The 13,173-nt window shown below is 37.7% G+C and overlaps 1 protein-coding gene across 3 annotated transcripts in view; it reads left to right on the forward strand.

Annotated features, from left to right (window-relative positions):
• Nucleotides 1-13,173, forward strand: part of SLC30A6 (solute carrier family 30 member 6) — a 35,194-nt gene that overhangs the window by 12,700 nt on the left and 9,321 nt on the right. For all 3 annotated transcript variants that reach the window (XM_024732104.1, XM_024732112.1, XM_024732121.1), the window contains exons 6-11: nt 5,156-5,236; nt 5,711-5,746; nt 6,482-6,576; nt 9,279-9,327; nt 9,636-9,755; nt 12,217-12,319. In XM_024732104.1, the coding sequence (XP_024587872.1) occupies nt 5,156-5,236; nt 5,711-5,746; nt 6,482-6,576; nt 9,279-9,327; nt 9,636-9,755; nt 12,217-12,319 (484 nt within the window). The remainder of the gene's footprint in view (nt 1-5,155; nt 5,237-5,710; nt 5,747-6,481; nt 6,577-9,278; nt 9,328-9,635; nt 9,756-12,216; nt 12,320-13,173) is intronic.

The raw sequence follows: 13,173 nt of genomic DNA on the forward strand, positions 1-13,173 counted from the left end.
TCAGAGGATTTTTTAAAATATGTTAGAAAACAATGAGTTCTTTTCAGATTCAAGGAAACAACTTGAAAGAAGAATTTAACTTTGATGAAGAAACTCTTGGACAAAACTTACCTTTCTTCTCCACCATACCATTTATTGGGATTATATTCTTTTGAACAAAATCAGGTTTTATTTACTTAAATAATGGGACAAAGTAAACATGAAATTTTAGTGCAAAATGAAGATATTTATAAGTGTCACTGAAATTTGATAGAGTTGGATTGATAATCATTTGTAAAGGCTTTTGGTTGTAAGTGACAGAAATCCATCTCAAACTAGTTTGGGGGAAAAATGTTAATTTACATAACCAAAGTGTGGGAAGACTGAGGTAAACTGGTATAGGGACTAGAACACTCAGGACATTGTCTTTCTCTTACCTCAAAAGGCCTGCTTTTCTCTGCATGTCAGGTTCAGTTTCTCAGACCACTTTTCTCCACTATCCTGGAATGATAACTTGTAGCAAAACTTTGAACCTCACCTTCATCCTCGAGACGAAAGGATTCCGCAGCTCTAGTTCAGAAAATAGTGAGAAAGAACTATTGGTTGGTCCACCTTGGTATAGATGTTAGTCTTTAGATCAGCTCCTGTGGCCAGGAGACAAGGTCACATAAGGACAAGACAGCTCCCATTTTGGCCTAGTTGCTTAGAGTGAATAGGAAAAGAGGGAGCAATCAAATATAATTGCAGTCAGTCACATAGCTTGAAGTATCATCTATATTTAATAATTCCAAAATTCAGTTCTCCAGCACTGAGACTTATGTCATGTTACCTTCGTGCCAGGTTCACATGGATGTCTAATTCATGTCTTAAATTCAAGCTAGGATTCTTGTTTTCTTCCCCCAAAATCTGTTCCTCTGCAGTTTTTCACATCTTAGCAAATACACCACCACTCAGTTGCTCAAGTAAAATCATTGATTATTCTCTCATCACCCACATTTATCCATGAGCAGGTTATGTCAAGATAACTTATGAACACATCCAGAATCTGTCCTTGCCCCCGTTTCTATCTCCACTACTACCATCCTAACCAAACTACCTTCATTTCTTGCCTTAACCAATGTCTTGAATCCTGACTGGTTCCCATGGTTCTGCTTTTACCCACCTTCAGTCCATTCTCCATATAGAAACCAGTGTTTTTTTGGGTTTTTTTTTTCTTTTTAAGCCTAAATCATGCTGTCATTCTACTTCTTAAAACCATCCAGTTGTTTCCTGTCATACTTAGAATAAAATCCTGACCCCTTTCCTCGTTCACAAAGGCCTTATATGATTTAGACCCAGACTACTTCTTTTCAAGTTACCACTCTCATGCCCTCTATACCACCCTGTCTTTCTTTCCGTAATTTGAACACAACTTATTCGTGCTTTAGGGTCTTTATACAAATTGTTCTATCTCCTGGAAATGCTCTTCACTTGATTCTTATGTGATAAGCCCCGTTTTGTTATTCCAATCTTAATGTCACTAAATGCTAATGTCATTAAGTGACTGGGCCCAATCTAAAATGGATTCTAAAATAGATCACCTAGTTAGCTTCTTGTCACATCAGACTGCTATAATTCTCTGTATAGAACTTATCAGGACTTATAAATTAATTTTTTAAATTTTATTTAATTAATTTATTTTTGGCCATGTTGGGTCTTCGTTGCTGTGCGCGGGTTTTCTCTAGTTACGGTGAGTGGGAGCTACTCTTCGTTGTGGTGCGTGGACTTCTCATTGCGGTGGCTTCTCTTGTTGTGGAGCACGGGCTCTAGGCACACGGGCTTCAGTAGTTGTGGCCTTGCAGGCTGTAGAGCACAGGCTCAGTAGTTGTGGTGCACGGGCTTAGTTGCTCCGCAGCATGTGGGATCTTCCTGCACCAGGGCTCAAACCCGTGTCCCCTGCATTGGCAGGTGGATTCTTAACCACTGCGCCACCAGGGAAGCGCAATTAATTGTTTTGTTTTTTTTTGTCTTCCCCTTTAAAATATAAATTTCTTGGTAGCAGGGACTGTAGCTTGTTCTGCCTTATATCCTTCTGCAGTTTGATGAATTTTAACAAATAAATATACTTGTATAACTACTATCTAGATCATGATATAAAGCATTATAAGTTCCCCCAAAGCCTCCTTTAATGACTTAATGTTAATTCAGAGTCAAACCCTGAGAAAAGTAACCAGTATTCTGATTGTTGTCATTGCAGATTCTTGTTGCCTGTTTTTGAAGTCATATAAATGGGATACAATATATATATCATCATATAGCAGTAGTTCATTCTTGTTCATTGCTCTAATATTCCATTATGTGAATATATCAAAATTTGTTTATATGTTCAGCTATTGAAAGGAATTTAGTTAATTTTTTTTTTAATTTTTTTTTTTGCGGCACACGGGCCTCTCACTGTTGTGGCCTCTCCCATTGCGGAGCACAGTCTCCGGACGCTCAGGCCCAGCGGCCATGGCTCATGGGCCCAGCCGCTCCACGGCATGTGGGATTTTCCCGGACCGGGGCACGAACCCGTGTCCCCTGCATCGGCAGGCTCCCAACCACTGCGCCACCAGGGAAGCCCTAGTTAATTTTTAGTTTTTAGCTATTATAAATAAAACTACTTATGAACATTCTTGTACATTTCTTTTGGTATACATGTGTGCTCATTTATGTTGGGCATATGTCTTTGAAATTATTCAGTCATAGGATTTGCATATATTCATCATTAGAAGATAGGATAATACCAGACAGTTTTCCAGAGTGGTTTTACCAATTTAACATTTCCACTGACAATATATGAGAGTTCTAGTTGCTTCATGTCCTTACCAACTGTTGGTATTGCCTTTTTTTTTTAAGCCATTCTAGGGTGTGCAGTGGCATCTCATTGAGGCTTAAGTTATTTTCCTGATGAGTATTTGAGCACTTTTTTCTTATGTTTATTAACCATTCAGATTACCCCTTTTGTGAAATGCTTGCTGAAGTGTTTTATCCATTTTTAGATTGGGTTGCCTGTTTTTTCTTATTGATCTATATAGGAGTTCTTTATACATAAATATATTCTCTCACTCCCATTTCTCTTTCATTCTCTTAAAGTTATCTTCTGATGAGTGAAAAGTTTTTAATTTCAATGATAAATTCAATTTATCAGTCTTTTCCTTTATGGTTAATACTTTTTATGTACTTGTCAAGAAATCTTGGCCAGAATAAAGATATTCTACCCTGTTATTAGTTAGAAGTTTTACAGTTTGACCTTTCACATTTAGGCTTACAATCAAACTAGAATTGATTTTGGGGTGTTTTTTTTTTGTTTGTTTGTTTGTTTTTGTGGTACGCGGGCCTCTCACTGTTGTGGCCTCTCCCGTTGCGGAGCACAGGCTCTGGACGCGCAGGCTCAGCAGCCATGGCTCACGGGCCCAGCCGCTCCGCAGCATGTGGGATCTTCCTGGACCGGGGCACGAACCTGTGTCCCCTGCATCGGCAGGTGGACTCAACCACTGCACCACCAGGGAAGCCCTAGGATTTTTTTTTATTAATTCATTTTATTTATTTTTGGCTGTGTTGGGTCTTTGTTGCTGCGCGCGGGCTTTCTCTAGTTGCAGCAAGCGGGGGCTACTCTTCGTTGCAGTGCGCAGGCTTCTTATCGCGGTGGCTTCTCCTTTTGCGGGGCACAGGCTCCAGGCACACAGGCTTCAGTAGTTGTGGCTCACGGGCTCTAGAGCGCAGGCTCAGTAGTTGTGGTGTTCGGGCTTGGTTGTCCCACGGTATGCGGGATCTTCCCGGACCAGGGCTCAAACCTGTGTCTCCTGCATTGGTAGGCGGATTCTTAACCACTGCGCCACCAGGGAAGCCCTGGAATTGATTTTTGTGTATGGGTTGAGGTAAAGGTCAAGGCACATTTGTTTCTATATAGCTATTCAGTTTGATAAAACACTATTTATTGAAAAAAATTATTCTTTATTGCTTTTATGTGCTAATTTTTTATTAATCAAGTGACTGTGTATGTGTTTGTTTCTGGATTCTCTTTTCTATTTGGTATATTTGTCTATCCTTGAATTAGTTCCATACTGTGTCAATTACTGTAGTTTTGAAATCTTGGTTATGTGGTAGTGTAAATCTTCCAGCTTTGTTCTTTTTCAGATTGTCTTTGCTTTCCTACACCATTTGCATTTCAATACACACTTTAGTATCAACTTGTCAATTACCACAAATAATGTTGCTACATTTACATACCGTTTTTTTCATACTCTCCTATAACCCACTTTTTTTCATTTCCATCCTTCCATGTCAGTAAATACATTTCTCTTATATTTGTAATAATGTGTAATGGTATGTTGTTGATTCCAACATTTTTCTATTATAAATAGCAATGTGATGAACGTCCTTTATTATCTCCTGAATATTCTGAATTCTGTACCACCTAGAATTAAATCAACTCATTTGAGGGAAAAAACAACTAATGTGATGAACATCGTTAATTATTTTATTATCGTTTCCGAAGATAATTATTTCCTTGAAATTTTAAGCATATATACTTACAAGTGTTGAATGCCATTAAACTATGTGCAGTGGGAGAAACTAAGATAAATAAGACAACAGCCCTTGGCCTCCAGCTGATAGCTTAGGGATTATAAGACATATTCAGTTAACTGCAATTGTGTGTAGATAGGAGAGGCAGTGTAGTAGTGGTTAAAATCATGAACTCTAGAGCCAGAGTGTCTGAGTTTGAAAACCTGACTCCTTCACTTGCAAGCTGTATGACTCTAAACAGTTACTTTTCCTCTTTGGGGTTCAGGTTCCTTATCTCTTTTTTTAAAAAAAAAAAGTGGATAAACTAACGCTCATAAGGATTTAGATGAGGTAATATGTTAAACACTTCGACCAGTGTCTGACACAAGATGGGTCAATTAAGTGCTGTTATTATAATAATGGTTATTTCTAGAAAATAAAAGCCCTAAGGAGTATATGTTGTACAAATAGGCACTCTTTTTAAAATCTGTGATGTTCATTGTTTATTGTCATTCTAGAAATTGTAGTCCTTTTTAACAGCGTTTGGATTATAGTAGGCACATGTATAGTGAGTGAATGAATGTGTTCTAGAGATACTAGTTTGTGAATTGAAAGAATTAGGCTGATTTAATTAATTTTCCAATTTCAGATTTGAAAGATTAGAAGTCCTGGCTGTATTTGCATCCACAGTCTTGGCACAATTGGGAGCTCTCTTTATATTAAAAGAAAGGTACATTTGTATACAATGTTACTGTCACTGCAAATTCTACCTATGCCACCTTTGGGAATATGAAAGAATCCAGTGAGACACGTCAGGTTGGAAGGGTATACAAATAAAATGAGCAGTGCTGGAGTTTTGATAGTACAATTTCTCCATGTTTCAGACTTTTCTCCCTTCCTTTCACCCTTCTTTTATTACCTTCTTTGATGCTACTAAATTTAGTCATAGGTGTGAATGAAAGGAAAGGATTCACACAGACATGTTTTAATACTTAGTATAAACCCATTGAAACAGGTTTGGTAGAGAAAGATTGAATTACACCTTGAGGATAATTTGTGGGTCTGCTTGTCTCATCACTACTAATAATCAACAGTTGGTTATCATATTTAAAAAGTTTTGTGAATTTATTAATTATATATTTAATAAAGTCTTATAATTTTATAATTTGTAGGACTTATTTAATACATTATTTCCTTCTTTTAGTGCAGAACGCTTTTTGGAGCAGCCTGAGATACACACGTGAGCTTCTGCTTTTAACATAACATATAATTTACTATTGAGTTTGATTCCCAGTTGTTAGTTGATATGTTATTAAGTAGTGGTTACTTTGGCCAATATCAGAGTGTGGTAATATATATTTCATTGATATTTCACAAGCAAAATCCCCAAATCCCAAGACTCCCTCTTTTCACCCTTAACTGTTCCCAAGCCCTTACATTTTTATACTGAACAGGAAGGCCTTTCTACCCTGATTTTGGGTCCCTCGGTATTTCTAGGCCCAGGTCAATATCCTAAGCCAGCCCCATCTGGTCTTCTGTAATTTAAGATTGGATCCTCCAAGTCTTTTAGTAGCAGCTGTAGAAAAGATGGAATTGCTGTTATTTACAACATAGTGGCCAACTATGTGGACTTTACCTATTCTGATCAGTTTAATTCAGGATAGTCTGACCCAGCCAGTGGACTGTAAACCAAATACCATTAGCATTTCTAAAAATTTATAACAGCAATTACCTGTAAGAAGATACTGTTAATGCTAAGAGTCTTTTTTTTTTTTTTTTTGGTCCTGTGTAAGGTGGAACAACAGTAAACAGGACGTTGGTCATGGGGCTAGAACCAAGTTCAGATTCTGGCTCTGCAAATACTAAACCATTGAAGCAGACCACTCTGCCTTCCCATCTCTTAGTCTCTCTACATGCTGAAATTACGTATTGACATTACCAAGAAAAAAATAATCATGAATGTTGTTTTTTTCAGGGGAAGATTATTAGTTGGTACTTTTGTGGCTCTTTCTTTCAACCTGTTCACAATGCTTTCTATTCGGAATAAACCTTTTGCTTATGTCTCTGAAGGTATGTTTTTATTTACCATTAATAAAAAACCAATTAATCTCTCATAAAAACAGGTCTTTTGTTTGTTTCATTAATTCATAGATCAATGAGAAAGTATATCCTGAAGAGAAGAGGGGACTACCCCAAAGGTTCTAAAGTCTTTCTCTGAGCAAAAAATTATGAAACGGAATCTAATTATTACAAGCTTTAAAATAACATATTACTTAAAAACAGGCAAAACTGACTTATGTATTAAATTACATGCAGTAAAAAATTACATTTACCAAATAACATGAATGAGATTTTACATGTATAACCTACCTAAGAAAAGTTTATTGCAAGCATTTTTTTTTTTATTGCAAGCATTTCAGAAACATCAGTGTACATAGACTAGTTGCTATGCTCATTGCAAATAATTGTATTTTGTTAATTAGATAAGTTCCCAGGAACTTCTCTTGGGCAATGGTGGGTAGGCATATATTTGAAAGTAGCAAAACTTTATTCCTTTTGATATATTCTTTTATTTTCAAGTCTTTAAAAATTCAGATAGACTTTTCACTCCAGTGGTCTAAATTATTGGCATTTTTCAATAATTTCAATTTTTTGGAATCCCACTAACCTACAAAGGGTTAACCACTGATGGATGGAGAAGTGAGGTAAAAACAAAAGTGGGCTGTGTACACAGACCCACACACCTGTACTTTGAAGCAAAAATAGGTGAGGGTCTTTTTAGGTCTCACTGACTTGAATACCAAGATAACCAAGGGAAGAAAGCTTTCTGAAATACCCATTCAGGTTTAAACAACTTCCTGAGTGTTACAAAGTATGAGTTGTATTTGTATGAGTTAGAGTTTAAGAATTACTGCATGAACTAGAAAATTAAATAATGATATTTGTGATGACCAGAATTTTTTAGAAAAAACTTTATTAGAATAGTATAATGCTCATTCTAGAAATTCTAAGAAGGTACAGAGGTTTAGAAACTGTATCTCTCTGTGAAGATCAGAAAGATACAAGAAGGAAACAGTATTGATAATCTCATGACCCAGAGACAACATCTGTTAACATTTCTATTTTGTTCCTTTAATTTTTTTTCTATGCACATGTATATATATTTTTTACATATTTAGAATTGTATCAATTAACAATTTTATGTTTAGCTTTTTACAGTTAACATTATGTCTTGAGTATTGCCTGTCATTAAATACTCTTTGAAAAAATGATTTTTTAAGGCTTGCATAATATTTTGTCATGAATATTTTTAAACAGTCTATTGTTACATAGAATAATATATAACCTTTTACAAATAATGCTATAACCACCCTTTTTTGTTGGTTTTTTTGTTTGCGGTACATGGGCCTCTCACTGTTGTGGCCTCTCCCGTTGCGGAGCACAGGCTCCGGACGCGCAGGCTCAGCGGCCATGGCTCACGGGCCCAGCCGCTCCGCGGCATGTGGGATCTTCCCGGACCAGGGCACGAACCCATGTCCCCTGCATCGGCAGGCGGACTCTCAACCACCAGAGCAGCCCCACCCTTTTTTGTACCAGATTTCTTGTATGCATTTCCACTTCTTTTTCCCAAAGAAGAAATTATAAATGGGTTAAAAACACACTATTTTGGGCTTCCCTGGTGGCGCAGTGGTTGAGAGTCCGCCTGCCCATGCAGGGGACACGGGTTCGTGCCCTGGTCTGGGAAGATCCCACATGCCGCGGAGCGGCTGGGCCCGTGAGCCATGGCCGCTGAGCCTGCGCGTCCGGAGCCTGTGCTCCGCAACGGGAGAGGCCACAACAGTGAGAGGCCCATGTACCGCAAAAAAAAAAAAAAATACACTTTTTTTAAGTCTTTGATGTATATTGCCAAATTTATTTCTAGAAAGATCATCTAGTTTGTATTTTTATTAGCTGGAAATGAAAGTTCACAGAAACATCAACATTTATTGTACAACATTAGTTGAAATTTAAGTGGAAAATAATATTGAGCACTTTCTATCTGCCACGCACTGTGATAAACGCTTTACATAGAACCCGTTTAATTCTTCCTATAACCATAGGTAAATCATTTTATTGATATTATCCCCATTTTACACTGAGGCCCTGAGAGATTGTCACTTGTCTCAGGCTACACATCTAGTTAAGGGCAGAGCTGGGGTTGAAGCCAGGTATTCTGGCATCAGAGTCTGCTCTTAAACTGCTCTACCAGGCTACTTTTTATATGGCTTGTCGATCTTTTTTACATCATGGTACACATTAAAAAATGAGAATTTCTGTAGCACCCTGGGATAAGTGTAAGAGGATGCTTGAGCCTGGAGGCTACTTGTCCAGGGACAGTAACTGACAGGCGTCTGCATGTAGCCAGATTCCCACCTGGCCTTTCTGAGAGCTGAGCGAGTTAGTAATCGGTGTACCTGCAACCCATTCTCAGCCCACTGGTTAGGAAGCTTCGCTTTACACTGTAATAAGCCTTTAAAACTTCAAATTAATAGTGGCAATGAAATACGTTAAGTTCACTTATTCCTTCAGGTCAGCTGTATATTGCAGTTGAAACTGCTTTTCATTTAGTATCCTAAAGGCATAAAAGAGAAAAAAGTTCTAGATTTGAGGAATAACGTGATCTTTTGTAATGTTATACAGTCATGACCAAACTTATTTTTTAAATTTAAGAATCAAGTATTTCTGGTAATGGTTTATTCTATATACATAATTTAAGTATTTTCTTTTTAAAGCTGCTAGTACGAGTTGGCTTCAAGAGCATGTTGCAGATCTTAGTCGAAGGTAAGATGTTATGGGATTTCATGATACACATAACGTTGAAGGAATGCCCAAGAAATGCATCTGTCTCAGCATTATTATTGCTGAGGTTACTACGTGAATCTCACAGATCAGATTCTTATTCTCCCTTTACTTTTTCTTACTTTTTAATTGGTGATAGAAAAGAGACCTTTATGAGTGAGAGTTTTGTTCCCAAATTCTCTTTGCTTTCTTTAAAAGATATACTAAAATACAAGTCATCTTTTATATGACTTTCATCAGTATTACGTAAGTTCTACTAATGAATACTCTTTTTATTTGTTTTTTCATAGCTTGTGTGGAATTATTCCAGGACTTAGCAGTATCTTCCTTCCCCGAATGAATCCATTTGTTTTGATTGATCTTGCTGGAGCATTTGCTCTTTGTATTACTTATATGCTAATTGAAATTAAGTAAGTATTTTTATTGCTATCAAGTGTGTTTCGATTCCTGGGGCATCAGTAGGATGGCTAGGGATTAAGCTTATAGTATGTTTGCTTGTGATCTGTGCAACTTTGGTCAAGTCTTGTCCTCAAGTGTCTTCATCTGAAAAATTATGGGGGTTGGATTCAATAAGAAATTTTCACCACAGTCTATAATGCAGGCTGGAAAACTGTTTAAATTCCTTGCTGCTGACCTGATGAGTGAGACTGAGAAGAGGGTAAAAGAGAGATGGATCACAGTGACTGTTGCTGAGCGAGGGAAGACAGGAAGTAGATGTGAATCAACTTTAGAAAAAGCAAGTCTATTAGGAAAGAGACTTTAGCAGCCTTAAGCTTAATTTTATGACGTGATTCGGTGACTCCCTGCCATTTTGCATACTCTCCTAGCATATCACATACAATTATGTTTTTATTTACTACCTCTATGTGATTCCTACATTTTTATTTCTAGCCCAGATCTCTACTGAATTCCAAAAAGCATATCTTCTGTTCATGTCCACCTCAACTGAACCTATTTCCCCCCATCCCCAAAACTGCTTTTTCTTGTACTTTGTGTCTCAGTGAATGCTACTACAGTCTGTTCCTTTGTATTCTGCTTTTAAATTGTGTTAAAACATACATAAAATAAAATTTACTATTTTAACCATTTCCAAGCATACAGTTCAGTACTTGCACAGGCATTTAGTGCATTCACTTTGTTGTGCAATCATCATCACGATCCACCTCCAGAACTTTTTCATCTTCCCTAACTGAAACTGTACCCATTAAATAATTACTACCCATTCTGCCTCCCCCCAGCCCCTGGCAACCACTATCCTACTTTCTGTCTCTGTGAATCTGACTACTCTAAGTACTTCATATAAATGAAATTATACATATTTGTCCTTTTATGTCTGGCTTATTTCACTTAGCATAATGCCCTCAAGGTCCATCCATGTCACAAATGGCAGGATTTCCTTCTTATGGCTGACTAATATTCCATTGTGTATATATTTATGTATGTGTATGCCACATTTTCTTTATCCATTTATCTGTCAACAGAAATGTAAGTTGTTTCCATGTCTTGGCTGTTGTAAACAATAGTCTTGTCACCTACTCTTGTTTAATCTTTCTTTTTAATATTATCTTACCCTTCTTCCCATTCTTTTTCCTAAATTGAGGCCTTTGTGATCATTTCCTTGGCCTAATTAGAATAGTCTTCTGATCTTATAATTTTTATTCTCACACATCTTTAGTTATCTGCTATTTCGCTACTGATGTGATCATTAAAAGTTGCAAATCGGAACATAATGTTTTCCTGTTTCAAAATTCTCTTCTGGGTACTTAAAATAATTAAAAGTTGTTAACACAGTGAAGCTTCTACCAACCTTACTAGCCATCCGTCTATCTATATATACTTAACTGTTGATAGTTTCATTGCTGCATCAGGGTTTTCATGCCCTTGCACATGCTGCTTTCACTGTCTACAGTATCTTGCTCGCATCATCTTGCTCATCTTGAAGGCTCAGCTCAAATGTCACCTCTTTTTTTTTTTTCTTTTTTTTGCTGCTGGAACGTCCCCGACCAGGGATCGATCCTGAGCGCCCCTCAGTGGAAGCGCGGAGTCTTAACCACTGGACCACCAGGGGAACCCCTGTCACCTCTTTTTATATTTAGCGTTTCTGCGTTATCCCTACCCCAGTAGGCTTGCCACTCACTCCTTTGTGCATCCATGATACCCTGTAGGACTTCTCCTTTGTACCCAAAGTCCTTTATTATATTTTTCACATGTATGTTTCCTGCCATTTCAAAGGCAGGATCTATGTCTTTACTCATGTTTCTATTCCCAACATATGGGAAAAAGTGAAAAAGAGTACATGATCAGCTTTGTAACCATTGGCATTTTGGTCTGTCTTGTTAATAGAACAGTGAACTACTGATGAGATGTTGCACTTCAGTCACAATGTTGCTATAGCAAATTCCTAGAGAATCTCACCTTGTGAAATTCCTGGGGAATTTGAAAAATTTTAATAGTAATTATTGGAGTTATTGTTTACAGCAAAATTGATAGAATCACTGATGAATTCTATTGGTCTTCCTGTATCAGAAATTACTAGTTAAAGGTTTTTATTTGTTGCAGCAAATAAATATATATGAAATATTTATAGTTGACAAGTAGATTGAAAATACATTGTGGGGAAATGCTCATATTATTTTTCTTCATCATCTCTCGTCACACTAATTAACATAAATATTAGTTATTTCCCCCTAAACTTTGGCAAGAAAGGATTCTGAAAACCTTTTATTTTCCTTTGAGATGCTCTCATTGCCAGTAGTGGCCAGCTGTGGTAAAACAGTCCTGTTGCTTTAGATAATTAAAGTTTGGTAGATTAAATTGTAAAAAGCCCAGTGAAGCATACATTTAAGATTTAGAATTGTTTTTTCTTTTCAGTAATTATTTTGCCGTAGATACTGCATCAGCCATAGCCATTGCTCTGATGACATTTGGCACTATGTATCCCATGAGTGTGTACAGCGGGAAAGTACTACTCCAGGTAAGGCTCTTCTTTCAATATGCATGCTTAAAATTAGCTATGTTCTTTTACCTGATTATAAAACAATATGGGTTCTTCTACCAGATGATGAAATTTTTAGCTACTGGAGGGCACTGTTGGAAATGAAGCCAAACAATAATCTCTGAAATTTTAATAGTAAGAACCAGATGGTACTTCCCTGGTGGCGCAGTGGTTAAGAATTCGCCTGCCAATGCAGGGGACATGGGTTCGAGCCCTGGTCCGGGAAGATCCCACATGCCGCGGAGCAGCTAAGCCTGTGCCCCACAACTATCGAGCCTGCACTCTAGAGCCTGTGCTCTGCAACAAGGAAAGCCACCGCAGTGAGAAGCCCTCGCACCAAAATGAAGAGTATCTCCCGCTCACTGCAACTAGAGAAAGCCCACACGCAGCAACAAAGACCCAGCTCAGCCAAAAATAAATAAATAAATTTATTTTTAAAAAAAAGAACCAGGGCTTCCCTGGTGGCACAGTGGTTGAGAGTCTGCCTGCCGATGCAGGAGACACGGGTTCGTGCCCCGATCACGTGCAGCTGGGCCCGTGAGCCATGGCCGCTGAGCCTGCGCATCTGGAGCCTGTGCTCCGCAACGGGAGAGGCCACAACAGTGAGAGGCCCGCGGACCGCAAAAAAAAAAAAAAAACCAGATGAAGTACTATTGATGCACAAAATAGGCACAGATCTTCATGTAGTTGTAAGGCAAAAGCATAAATGAAAATATTTTGCCTCTAATAATGTTTCAAGTGAAAACAATATTACTTAAAATCTTCTTTATATATTCATTTTCCCCTAATAAATGTGCTTTGGCTATCGTATAATCTGGTTATGATTGTTTTCT

This window comes from Neophocaena asiaeorientalis, unplaced genomic scaffold (assembly GCF_003031525.2).
Source record: "Neophocaena asiaeorientalis asiaeorientalis breed wild unplaced genomic scaffold, Neophocaena_asiaeorientalis_V1.1 scaffold18, whole genome shotgun sequence".
Lineage (NCBI taxonomy): Eukaryota > Metazoa > Chordata > Mammalia > Artiodactyla > Phocoenidae > Neophocaena > Neophocaena asiaeorientalis.